Consider the following 13,408-nt stretch of genomic DNA (forward strand, 5'->3'; position numbering starts at 1 on the left):
CTGCGCCCCTCGCCGGCCCTGCCGCGCCCTCGCCGCCTCCCGTGACGGGGCGGGCCCCGCGCCGCGGGCCGGAGGATGCGGAGGGGCAGAGGCGCCGCTGCTGCATCGTCGCGCCGTCTCCGGGGGGCGGCCGCCTCCTGGCCCCGGCGGCCGTTGGCGGCGCCGCGCGGCTGAGGCGGGCGGAGGCGGGTCCGCGCCCGCCGAGGATGAGCGCGGGCTGCGGGCCGGACCCCCCCCGCAAGAGAGCCCGGCCCAGCCCCGGCGGCGGCCCCGAGCCGCGGCAGCCGGAGCAGCCGCCGTCCCCGCCGCCCGCGCCCCTGCGGCAGGCCGGGCCCGGCGGCGGCGGCGGCAGCAGCCCCGCCAGCGCCGTGGGGAACAAAGGTTTGTGCCGGGCTGCGGGAGCCGGGCGACGAAGCCCCGTCGCTTAGTTTGCTTATTTTGCCCTCCTTTTCAGCGATTGGGGGGGGGGGTGCCCGGAGGAGCGGCGGCCCCGCACGTCGTGCCCGCCGCGCCGCGGTGCTTCTCGACCGCCCCGTCGCGCCGTTACAACTTCGCAGTGCTTCTATTTCTGTGGTGCATTTGGGGGAGGGCAATGGTCCATGGCAAGCGGCTGCCCGCGCCGGTGTGCCTGGCCTCCCCAGAGCCCGGCTTCGATGTCGGGGCTGAGGGGGTCCCTAATTTAGCTCCCGGGAGCCAGTGTGCCCTGCGTATCGGAGCCCTGCTGTATCTAGCAGTCCGTATTGCTTCCCTTTGAAGAAAGCTTTGAGGACAGAATAAGGCGTACCTGCCGGGTTGTTTGCAGACTTTCAGTAACAGTGTAACCATCCGAGTGATGTGTGAACTACAAAAAGGGGTATTTTTGGCAGTCAGTGGATGTGCGAGGACCAAAACTTGCTGCAACAGAAACTTATGTCGTTGAGCCTGTTGAGCCTATGTTGTTGTGTAGTGTTTTGCCATGCTGTGGCGGTGCGGTGAGCTCAGGGTGGTGACAGAGTCCCCAGAGGGGAACCCTGTGGCCCCTTGTGTCCATCGCTTCAGGCCAAGGGTGTTGCTAGCGCTGTAGCATACTACAAAGCTGCATGGAAAAAGCCTCCAAGGCTTCCCAAGGTTGTTTTATTTGGAACTAGTGCTGTTAAAATTGTAATGCCCAATAAAGTGCATATTTCAGGAATAGAAATGAACATGGTGAAGGAAAAAAAAATTCCCCCCTTTTTTTTTTCTTTTTTCTTTTGCTGTGGATCTGAGTTGATGACTTAGACCTGAGTAGCAAGTAACTGAGAGGCTACTTTAGGTAGATAATAGTTTGATGTTATACATATGCACATTTATAAAGTGATAAATAAGAATCATCATCTTAAAAACTCAGTTGTTTTCCTCTGTGGTAGAATCTGAGGAATGGCTTGTTTGTTTTTTGGAAATGAGTAGGGGAATCTTGACGAGAAACCTATTCGTCAATTTAAAAAATAACAAAAAGTCTAAATTTATTGTTTACTCTGAACATAAGCATATGTTGTCTTGTCTTCACTTTTTATGCTTTTACCACCTTAGCGGTCGTAAAAACAGATGGTAGTAGTGCTAAAGAGAAATAATACATGTTATGTTGGTTTGAGGGCTTAAAGGGCTAGTCATGTGTGAAAATTCCCAAACCAAAGTGATTTTGTTCTGTTCTGAAGCTGCTGCTGTTACTTCTCCTTATTGTGCTAATTAATAACTTCCTTTCTCAACACAAGTTTGTTCCTGAAGAGGTAGTCAGCTGGCTTTGTAGAGATGTATTTATCCCATGTTTCAACATGTCTGGTTACTTTGTTCCTCTTTCCTGTTGACGATCTTGGTTTAACACCTCAGGTATAAGAAGACGAAAATTTGATAAACAACAGAATAATATTCTTCAGTTTTAATGAATCTTTAGAAATAAAAATATTTTCATTTTTCACTTTATAAAATCTGCCAAAGGCTCTTATTTTTGCCCGGGGCGGGTGACGAGTTGTTTTTGAAAAACTGAATGACTGACTATGGCACAGGCATGCCTGTCTCATCTGTATATGGCTTGTATGTGGTCAGATGGTAGCAACTTCGCACCCTTGTTTGTGCAGGGTTTCAGAAAAAACTGAAATGCTTTAAATATAATCTGGACGTTACCTTTACGTTCAAGAAATTCTGTACTTCTGATAAGGATGTTGATAAACAGCTGTGGAAAAAGGAGTGTTCATGATCTTGACCGTTTCACAGGCACTTCCCTAACATTCTAAGTTACCTATGGCATGAAAAAGTTACAGAACCCCTTTTGCAGTAAAATGCTGATTCTTTCAGTAGTGACTATGAATCAAGATAGCTAGACCTGTTGTGCTAGTACATATGTTGTGCAAAACTGCTGTGGCAATAGGAAAATTGCATATTTTACCTAGCCAGTTGACAACAGTGAGTAGACACCTCGTACAGTCATCAGTGGCAGGTAGATAACTTCTCTTGGCAAATGGAAAGAAAGGGAACTGAAGCCAGTTGCCAAATTTTTAGCATTAGCTTTAAAAATGGCAACAAAACAAAACACAAAAACTCTTCTTGCACTAATGCTACTATACTGTAAACTTACTTTCCAGGTGTGAAATGACTGCTTTGATTTTTTTTGTTTCCTGAGTCTCTAGATAATTAATTCCTGGGCTGTTCTGTTGAAAGCTTTTTCTGAACTGCAGCAACATGGCAGAGATGAAAAGACTGATAAATTCACTGGGCCTTTATGGTTGGTAGTGAATTTGAAAAAGATATAACACATTGTGTTGCTGTTTAGAGGAATCGGCATTGATAGCCTTTACAAATTGTTTATGTTTGGAGGGGGGAAAAGAGTCCTTTTCCCAGTGTTGGTCTCTTAAGACACACAGTCTTTATAGGAAGACTTGTGTTTCACAGTACACTACATACAAATAACATTGTCACCTGCGTCTTCTAAGATGCCAACTCAATAGAGAACGGGAAGTTGTTTGTTTTTTTGTTTGTTTTTAATTTAATTATGTTATGTCTCCTCTTCATTCCAAAAGTCAACAGAAGTCTTTCAGGACTCACTGTGTTGGTGATAATAAAAGGTGATAATGGCAGGTGAAGAGTTAAAGTTTTTATTTTTAACTATATTAAAAAATTGTTGGAGGAAGATAAACCAAGCTTGGAGTTTGTAGAGGTTATTACAGAAGCTACAGATGCTGACTGTTTTACAAATTAAACATTGCATCACATGTAGTGTTAATAATGTTAAGTTTGCATGCTTCCTATAGCAGAAGTGATAATAAAGACTTAATTGAGGCACTTTTACCTTCATCCGGTATAAGTTATCTTACTCATATGTAATCAGGTTGCAATTTTATTTTGTTTCATGTACTAACGTAATGGATTGTGGTTTTTCAGTTTGTAAACAACGGACAATTACCACTTGGTTGGAGAATAAAGGACCCCAGACAACTGAGTCCAAAAGGTAAAATGTACAGTATACCTATTCAAAAGCTGTATTCTTTGAGTGGGCCTGTGGAGAAGTAAAAGTGTGGTTTGCAAGCAGAGCTAGCCACTGAAAAAAGGCACCTCTGTTTCTGCTGCTTTCCTTGCTTACACATCTCCCATGGATAACTAGTTGACAGAGTTTGACTACTGAAAGCTAACAAGCCAAAAAATAATTTTTTTTGTTGGCTTGGCTTACTGAATCAGCACACCATTTAGATGAGAAAGTACTGGTTCTCATGCAAGGAAAAAGATGGGAATATGCAGCAATAGAAGGCAAAACAGGTCTGCCACTTTCAGTGTTAGACAGCCATTAGATCAGGTTAGCGATAATGTCCTTAGTAAACAGTTCTGCTTTTACTTTGGTTTAACATAGGGAATAATAATTTTCAGATTTTGGCTGATGGTCTTGTATTCCGCTCACAGTTCTGTTGTTAATTTGTTGTTAATTTACAGACAAAATCCAGTTTTGCTTCATCTCACTGGACTGTAATAGTATAAGCACATGTAACTCAATTTAATTTAGGCTAGAATTTACAAGATGCTCAAATATGCATTCAAATTATTTTGTGAAAGATGTTAAAAAAGTTTTGCTATTGAATAGTGCCAAGTAAATTTCGATGATACTTTCTGCTGATGTAGTCTGTCAGGAGCAGTGTTAGCAAGACAATTCAACTCTTACGAGTTTCATTTTAATGCTGTCTGCTGCAAAGGAATATCAGATGGTACTTTTCTGTAATCCCAATTATAAATAGGCTGGTTTATTTTTCATTAATGTTTGTTAATAATTAGAGATTATAATTCATAGCAGTGCTAAAATGATCAACAAAAGACAGGAAACCTTATGAAAATGATTAATACAGATGTCCGGAGAGCTTGATTATGGGCCCATAGATTGTGGTAAAGCAAAGATGTTAAAATGATACTTAAGAAGTAAATGAATCTTTATTTCAAATTCCATTTTGAATATTGCTTTTATATGCCCTCTTCCAACCTCACTGCCAGATTGAAGCCTGGCCAGTTTTAAACAGTATTCTTGAGTCACATAAACACTTTGTGTGCCTCTTTATTGCTGGTAACTTTCATGATTCTAGTTTATTCTATTTGAATTTTAACACAGTATTTTTTTTTTTAATTTGATTTCTCATTTATATTTGACCTCAGTTTGATACCTTTAAGCAGTCACTCGCTGAGATGGCATGACAGTAGCATGACTTTTCCATTTTGTTCAGTGAAGTTTTCAGTGCAGGAACAGATGCATAGATGAGGGATGTAAGTTCTAACATAAAAGCCTCTAAAATCCTTCTGTTTTCAAGAAATTTTTCTGTGGTTTAAGTTCCAAGTTATCATCTGATGATCCAAGCTCCTTCATTTCTTTCCTGTCTTTGTTCTGTAGTACTAAGGGGTGTGACTACTGCTTGCTTTTATCCAGAGTGCTCTTTTAGGAGGGAAGCTGTTGTCGTTCATGGAGAGAATGAATGCCTTCAGGAATCTATTAAGATGCTCAGTTGCTGAATTTAGGGTTGCATGATGATCAGTAATTTTCCTATTTGTTGCAGATGACAGACTGGGTAATGACCAGACAAACAGAGTTTAACATGCTTGGTTTGCATTAATTATATACAATACTGTAATAATACATTCAGTAGAAGATTTTGTTCAGTGGTATGTTCACCAAGAGTAGGCAGATTTCTTTTTTTAAGATTCGTATAGCATCCAAGTGTTTTTCCTCATCAATAAACTTGTATGAAAATTAGTACAAAAATGTGATAGGACTTTCCAACGTCTCTTGAAAAATTTAAGCTGGTTGTATAAAACTCAATTAATTTTCCTGTTTAATTGTTAGGACACATTTTTTCCCATTCTTTGTGTAATACTTAGTACAGAACAAATTAAGTTATTTTTAAATATTTTGTAATTTAATAATAATAATTAGAATTTAATAATTTAAAATTTTGTTTTCAGTTCTGAAAATACTCTAGTGTTATACCTGTGTATGGTGATTTTTGAAGAGTCATATGCTGCTTAAAAGAGTAAGGAAATAGCATGACATTTTTGAGATTATTGGATTATTCTATGTCCTGCTCTTCTAAAAGGTAAATCTGAGGGAACAGCTACAAAGCAATAGAGTTCCTTACTCTTACTGTCCTTAACTGATTAAAAAGAAAGCTAAGGAGGACTTTTCATGATTTCTAACTTTTTTTCATTGGGGGAAAATACCTAAATAATGACCTTTAAGCTAACAGACACATAGCTTAATACAGTTTTGGAAAGTTTAGACAGAAAAATTTTAGATTTGAACAGAAGGATAATGAATCACTGAATTAGATTACTAAGGTAAGCAACTGATTCATCATCCTTTGAAGGCTTTAGATGGAAATATATTATTACTGAAGTATATTCCCCATTTCAGTAAAACTTGTTGGTCCTGGTAGTCCTCACTCGCCAGATATAATGCGATTTCTATTGTATGCTTATAATCATTCTCTGTTTTAAAAAATACATACAGAGATTTCGTTTGGGGATAAGGCATTAAGCTCTCTTACTTCTCTTCCGCAGCTTACAAAGCAAAATTAATAACAACACTGAAGCAAATCCCAAGATGACTTCCATTAAAAAAGACAACTTTTGTGAGCATGATGTGAAAAAGCTAGAGAATATTTGTCAGCAAAATTATCCAAATATATCTGTGGAAGGTGGTGCAAAGCACCCAAATTTGCCTCAGACAGGCAGCATGTATAATTGGGAGGCTGAAGGTGTGTGTAAAGATCCAGTCTTGGACACAGAGCCTGTGAGGGGGACCCAATCTGGAGACCTGTTTAGAAATGCCAACATTGATCAGATGCACAAAACTGGCAAACAGGCTCAAAGAGGCTGTGAAGAAAACAGCGACAATTGGACTCAAAGGAAATTATTGTCAGGCCGGTCTTTGAAAATGGGAAATACAAAACTTTCTTCAAAAGACATCGAGACAGATGGACAAGTGGCTTCATACAATTCACATAAGCTGAAGAGTTGCCATTCTGTTGATGTAGTCTGTTTGACGAGTGAACAAGAGGAAGGGGATGTAGTTCCAGAAAGCCCGCTTTCAGATGCTGGTTGTGATGCTTGTGTGTCTGATCTTGGAGGTCCTGGGAAACTGAGCAAATGTCGAAGTAGTTCAGGGGATTCTCCTGCTTTTGAGAAAGAAAGTGAACCAGAGTCACCAATGGATGTAGATAATTCTAAAAATAGTTGTCATGGATCAGAGGCTGATGAAGAAACAAGTCCATTTTTTGATGAGCGAGAAGAGATTAATATGTCAAAATCCATAAACCAATCTTCCAGAATTCAATGTGAGGATCCTGAACTGGAGTCAAGAAAGTCACGGTTTTCTACCAAGGGTTGTGAAGGCTTTGAGGGAACAGCTAATTCTGTCAAAGAGGATGGTCTGCATACAAAGTCACCTGGGGTCTGTCCTGCTCCATTGTCAGAATGCAAAGGTGCAAAACAGGGTGGGAAGAAAGACTCCAAAATCACCTCTCATTTCATGAGGATACCTAAAATTGAGGAGAAAAGGTAATGTTCTGTTTGTCTCTTCATCTGTATTTTCTCACTTGAATATTTTACTTCCCAGTGATAGTACTTTGAGTGCTGGATTATACAAGGAGTTTTGCAAAATGTGTGCTAAGAAATGAAGACAACTTTGATGCAAGCTCAAAATAACTGTTTTTTACTGGGACTACATTTTTAAAGCATGTGTTTTTCTACTGCAATTTTTTAAATCATTGGAGACTTAGTCAACATTAGGAATTATGCTCAGTGTAAAAAGTTGATTTTTGTTTATGAAAGACAGACCATGGAACTTCTAATGCTTGAAAACAAACAGTGGTACAGAAGTGCTTTGCAAAGTGTAGATTTAGCATTCATTACTTTCTTCAGAATCTTTGAGGAAATGAATGTTTTTCTTGTTTTTTATTTTGTTTTCTCCATGTTGTCGAAAGTGCTGAGTCAATTTTGTTGATACAACAGTGATATTGACACTTTGAGATCAGTGTGAACATTTTCCCTTTTGAAAGAAGTTGCAGAGATGTGGGTGAGGTTTTTTTGGTCTTTATTCATAATTTTGGAGGAAGAGGGAGTAGTGATTAGACACTACATCACAGAAACAGAAGCCCTAAGCATGACCCAGGACTCCATATGCTAGATGTTGTATAAGGACAAAAGGATAATTTCTGCTCTGAAGAGCTTAGATTTCAGTGAGAGACTGAGAGTGCATAAACTGCAAAAGAGTAAGCAGCTGGGGGAGGGAGAGAACTATGCTGGTTGGTGTAATAAGCAATTATCTCAGACTAGTGTCTCCTCTCAAGCCTTAAAAATAGGACAAGAAGGTAGTTTTTCACACGTTTACTGGGAGCTCCTTCCAGATGTTAGGAGCAGCACAAACCATACTGGAGAAGGAAATAACAAGAGGGAGACAAAGGATGGGAAGCCTGCATTTGAAAAATCTTGAGATGAGTAGGCTGAGAATGGACTTGGAAAGCAAAAAACCAGTAGTTCTTAAAAAGGAAAAAAAAATAGCAGTAATGGAGCATTTGCTAAAAGTAGTGTGGAAAAGAGGATCATAAAGTTTAAAATGATGAATTAAGTGAATATTCTTTCCATGAATTTAGATTAATTGCCGTTGTAAAAGAACGGCAGAGGTTGAGGCAGGCTTGCAATTGTCAATGCTAGAGAAAAGTGTGTTAAAATGGTTGCATGTTTGAGAAGGGAAACTGATGCAAAGTTTTGCTGTGTGGATAAATGAGAATATTCATGGTGCTTTACAGAATAATTAGTAAGATAAAGTATGATGCTGCAGAGAAATGTTTTGGCATTAACTGAGATGACGTGAAGGTTTTAAACTTCAGTGTCAGGTGAAATGGTGGAATTGACTATAGTGCTTAAGAGAGCAATTAGAAAATCTTAAAGCTCTCCTCTGAGTTTTAGTTAGACCAGGTCTGCAGCAGATAAGAGTGGCTGAGATCTTGACTTGGGGAGAAAGAAGCAGTGCTGTATTAAACTGGTTTCAGTCATCAGTGAAGTGTCATGCTAATGTGACTACACGGTTTGCATATGGTCAGCCAGATTTTGGGCATTATCTGCACCTGAAGGTAATGGAATATACACAGATACAGCAAACAGGTTGGACAATGTCTTTATCCAGGGGTGGAGTAGGTTTGCTAAGGGGAGCTTAGAGATCTAAACCGTACCTCAAAGTGTAGGCTTTTATCTTGTTTTGCATTTTTCTCTGAGAATTTTCTCTCTTGTATGAAGAACATTTGGTATGTCGCATCAAACACATAGCTAAGCCCCAGTCAAATCCATAGAAACAGTCACAACTGCTATGTAGGGGCTCTTAGCTGGTCCAGTCAAATTGTGTAGTCATGGTTCAACAAAGAAGTTAGTAAGTTCCCCTCAAAAAGGAATAAGGGTGACGCTACATGAAATGCTGAGAACGGACATCAGTGCGACTAGCATAGTCAGTGTGACATGCTGAATGCCAGAATATGTGCTTGTTTGAAATATGGGCCTACTTTTGCTTTTTCTGGGTGGGGGAGGGAGCAGTGAAGTTTGGAATGGACTGTCGTGTCCCTTCGTATTAATTTCCAAGCAACATTTGTGTCTCCAGTGTCAGCTTATGAAGATGCCAAGCTTAGCACACATTTGAAAAAGTTGCATCCAAGTATCACTCTGTAACATAAATGCAGTCTTATCTAGAAACATGGTGAAGGTTAAGAGGCCTTCCTGGTATTTTTATTTTCTGATATCAAAGCAAAGCATGAGGAACGAAAAAAGGGTATTAAAAAAAAAAAAGTGTGGATTGTATACTTAGCTCTGAAAATGTTTTCTCTTGTTTGAATCTTTAAAGGAGAAAAATTGTTGCACCCATTGCAAGTGTTTCATACAGTTTGAAATGGAGATGATAAAAGTTTCATTTTTTTCTAAATGCAAATTAAAAACAGAAGTTTTGACACATTCTCTCTGACAGTGTAAAATTTTCAATAGCTTTCACAGATTCTTGATGCCATTACTGCATAACCCTATTTCTAAACCTTCTACTTGGATCCAAGTTTTATTTCCATTGTAGGCCTCCTTTTCGTTGTAGGATTAAAAAAAGGGAGGGAGGAGGAAGTCTACTTTTTTCTGTGCCTGTGTATGACAAGAGTCTCTCTTCTCTGTACCGAACAGACTTGTTTGTTAGGCAGTTTGTATGCATTTGTGGATTTTCATCAGGTTCAGATTTTTCTTCCCCCAAATATTTCAGATTAAGGATCAAACATTTGTTTTGAAGAGGGTAAGTTCATCTGCTCTTGCACACACTTGAAATTTGCAGGCATTTTTTGAATTGCTTTTAATTTTTAACTTTCTTTGCAAGTATTTTATCTGACATGAAAAATTAAACTGAGAAAAGGTGATCAAGAATTTAATTTTAGTATGTAGTTTAAAGGAATGTGTGCGCACTTAATTTTAGTATGTAGTTTAAAGGAATGTGTGCGCACGCACATGTGTTTATGTGGGGGGGTTTTGTTTTTGGGTGTTTTTGTTTTTTTCCTAACTAACTATGGAGAAAGGGCTCCAGAGAGGATCCCAAAAAATGGAGACCAGTGAGTCTAACTTCTGTCCCTGGTAAGGTCTCTAATAAGGAATTAGGATCATGGATAAACAGAGCCTGGGAAAGAGTCAGCATGGCTCTGCAGAGAAAAACCCTGCCTTGTTAACCTACTGCGGTTCTGTGAAGGTGTTTGTGAGCGTGTAGAAAAAGGAATTTCAGCGAACATAATGCAGTTGGGGCGAGGGGGGGGAGGCTGTTGTGAGTGGTGGGGGTTTTCCCCCAGATAAACCTTTGGCCTGAGGCTGCAGCAAGGCTAGCACAGAAACTGGCAGGATTATAAACTTAACCCTGAAGTGGAAACCCCAGACATTTGCCTATTGAGTTTTTCAGTGGAAATGAAATGTTTAATTATATTTGTATTTAACAGCAGGAGAGAAAAGTGTGAATTCAGACCTCAGAGGCCAGGAAGGAAGATTCCTAAATATATGCCACCTCCTCTTCCAACTAATAAGAAATGGTTTGGTACACCGATTGAAGAGATGAGAAGAATGCCTTTGTGCGGGGCTCGTCTTCCCCATCTGCGACCCTCAGCTAATCACACAGTAACCATCAGAGTATGAATATTCAGTGTATTACCTGAAAACAAAAATTTCTTATTAAGTTGATGTTCACTAGTAAGAAATTAATACAGTCCTGCCGTGCATTAGTTTTACTGCATTAGTAGGTTGTGGAAATCTTTCTTTGCCACTCCTTGCTATCAGACTGTGGCAACTGATTTTCCTGAAAGTTGACTTGTCTTCTGGTACACAGAATCAGGATATTAAAATCCAGAAGAAATGTAATTATGGTTTTACTGCCTCTGGTCTGTTAGAGAGAAGTATTTTTCCTTAGCACAGGTATATGCGTGCTTCCTGGTCTGATTTGTAACCTGTGGGATTTTAAGTATGTCTGCAAGTAAAATTTGTACTTAAACATGTGCTGTTTTCAATATGTCTCTATTTTGGATTCAAGATATAAAATAGGTTCAATATATAAAAAAAGACTATGAATGAAGAGGAGTTGGTAGCAATTTTAGCGCTGAATTTTAGATCAAATCTGACATATATGTCTTTATTCCTTTGGAGTACTATGAGTTGAATTATTGTAGAACGAAAATGTGTGACCAGAAACCTGCAGGGTCCTGGACAAATCTCAAAGAAAATAAAGTGCATTAAGTTTAAATAAATGCAAATCTTAAGGAAATCAGTGCCGCCAGAAAGCCATGTAAGGGGTTAGGTCTTCAAGAACATTGCATTATTTATTTTTACCTTTCCTCACATTATGTGGAGTAAGTTTAAACTATTGCTATATCTATAACAACTTATCATTCTGTTCATTATTAGCTTAAAAGGTGTTATTTATGTGCTTGGCTATGGTTACTTTTCAAACTATATTTGAATACTTTTGTGAAAATATTTTGATTAAGTAGCTACTTCATAAATGAGGATATCTTTAGCTGATAATTAGAAGTTAAAATAATTGCCATATTGCCTTTATTTTGATGCACATTAAGAGATCAAATGTTAAGGTGGTGTTCTTTTCACCAAGATTAAGACTTGAGGGGATCTTTACAATTCTGTAGTTTTTACCTCCTGTCTGAAGCCATAGGATTCCTCTCAGTAACCTCAATCAGCATTTATTTTTGGTTTTAAGTTGTGGATTTAAAGAGAGTCTCTGGATTTAAAGAGATGGAAAAATCCATCACATAGGTTTTTTGCTGTTCTAGCTTTTCCACTTTTCAAAAGTGGTGACTGTAGATGAGAGCTTTTCATTTAATTATGCTTGTGCTTTCTGTTTCTTTGTTCCATATAAAATTTCTGAAGTGAAGCTCAGACTCTTCTTTCTTCCTACCCCTGGGTTGTAGGTAGACCTCTTGAGGGAAGGAGAGGTACCTAAACCTTTTCCAACTCACTACAAAGATTTGTGGGACAACAAACATGTTAAAATGCCCTGCTCGGAACAAAATTTATACCCTGTAGAAGATGAGGTAAGATAAAAGTACTTACAGTTGTGCAATAAAAAATAAAAAAATATATATATAATATAAAATGTTTTCAGTTTTTCTGTGTTTTCATTCATGCTCAGTTGGCAAATCGTATGTTTGGAATTGGAAGATCTAGTAGATGGACATATCTGGTCTGAAAAGTTGGATTCTAGGACATGATGCTTCAGACAGAGGGGAAGTTTTTTTTCTTCTAGTAATTGTTTTTTGTCTAGCCATTTATGTGGTTGTAGAGTACAGAGGGAGGATTTTATTGGTAAAGCAATTTGGGATGACCACAAATATAAATGAAATTTTAACCAAATTTTGATTATAATACTCTGTCAGGTGTTGCTCACTGACTGAAATGTATCTGACTTTACTGTTCTGCTAGAACTGATGGCAGAAAGATTAAAGAGTTGGCCTTGCATGGTCTGTTGATCAGGTGTTTCTTGTCACGGCTTGAGACTTCTTAAGCATACCTGCTGAAACCCCTTAAAGGGTGGGGATTAAAGTGAATGCATGTCCTGTGGTGAAAACTCTGGTGTTGTTGATACTTGAAGCTGGAATGGAGATTTTTATAACCTCTAGGAACTACCCTCTATCTTTTTCATTTATTAACTCTACAGATGCAGTATAAAATGAATTTAATTGATGCTTCAATGATAAAGGGTTGATAAGATCTTTGTTGCCAGTTGAGCAAGATGAATTGTACCTGTCCTGCAGTAGTCTCATAAATATCATGTAACTGCTTGGAATAGGCACTAAGACTTCCTGTTGAGAAAAATTATTACAGGGTGTTTTAAATTGGGTTAGTGGAAGAGTGAGCCACAGCAGTCTGCTTTTATAATCTGTGCCCTTATTTTCTTAATATTACATTTTGATAAAGTTAGTTCAGTTTATATTCTGAGTTGTGGATTTTGTATACTGTGGTAGTGTTTTATGTGCTAAATCCTCAGGCTGAATGAGGAAAGTGGAATAGTGCTGCATACATGAAAAAGAAGGCTTCAATTAAAAAGGAATTCTTTAAGAAAGTAAAATGCGGTGGCCCAAAAGTTGCAAAAAATGCTTTATAGTTACTCAAAATACATTGCTTATTTTTAAATAACCTCACAAATAAAATTACCCTTCTAAAATTTTGTAGCAAGGAAGACAATCAGCACTAAATATCTTTCCATTTTTGAATATTTTCATCTGACACTTTTTGGGCTTTTGTTTTAAAGAATGGGGAAAGAACTACTGGAAGTCGATGGGAACTAATCCAAACTGCCTTACTTAACAAATTTAGCTGCTCACATGATCTGAAGGTAAGTTTGTCAGTTTGAAACCAAGTC

At 38.8% G+C, this 13,408-nt stretch overlaps 1 protein-coding gene across 5 annotated transcripts in view; it reads left to right on the forward strand.

Annotated features, from left to right (window-relative positions):
- The window catches only part of PARG (poly(ADP-ribose) glycohydrolase), an 83,446-nt gene that overhangs the window by 184 nt on the left and 69,854 nt on the right, over positions 1 to 13,408 (forward strand). For 2 of the 5 annotated variants that reach the window (XM_064513761.1, XM_026116728.2), the window contains exons 1-6: positions 73 to 381; positions 3,394 to 3,460; positions 6,040 to 7,038; positions 10,482 to 10,668; positions 11,958 to 12,080; positions 13,298 to 13,381. In XM_064513761.1, the coding sequence (XP_064369831.1) occupies positions 207 to 381; positions 3,394 to 3,460; positions 6,040 to 7,038; positions 10,482 to 10,668; positions 11,958 to 12,080; positions 13,298 to 13,381 (1,635 nt within the window). In that variant the 5' untranslated portion in view covers positions 73 to 206. Of the gene's footprint in view, positions 1 to 72; positions 382 to 3,068; positions 3,091 to 3,393; positions 3,461 to 6,039; positions 7,039 to 10,481; positions 10,669 to 11,957; positions 12,081 to 13,297; positions 13,382 to 13,408 lie in introns of those variants that run through there. The other 3 variants (XM_064513762.1, XM_026116727.2, XM_064513763.1) reach the window with 3 other exon arrangements.

This window comes from Dromaius novaehollandiae, chromosome 6, assembly GCF_036370855.1.
Source record: "Dromaius novaehollandiae isolate bDroNov1 chromosome 6, bDroNov1.hap1, whole genome shotgun sequence".
Classification (NCBI taxonomy): domain Eukaryota; kingdom Metazoa; phylum Chordata; class Aves; order Casuariiformes; family Dromaiidae; genus Dromaius; species Dromaius novaehollandiae.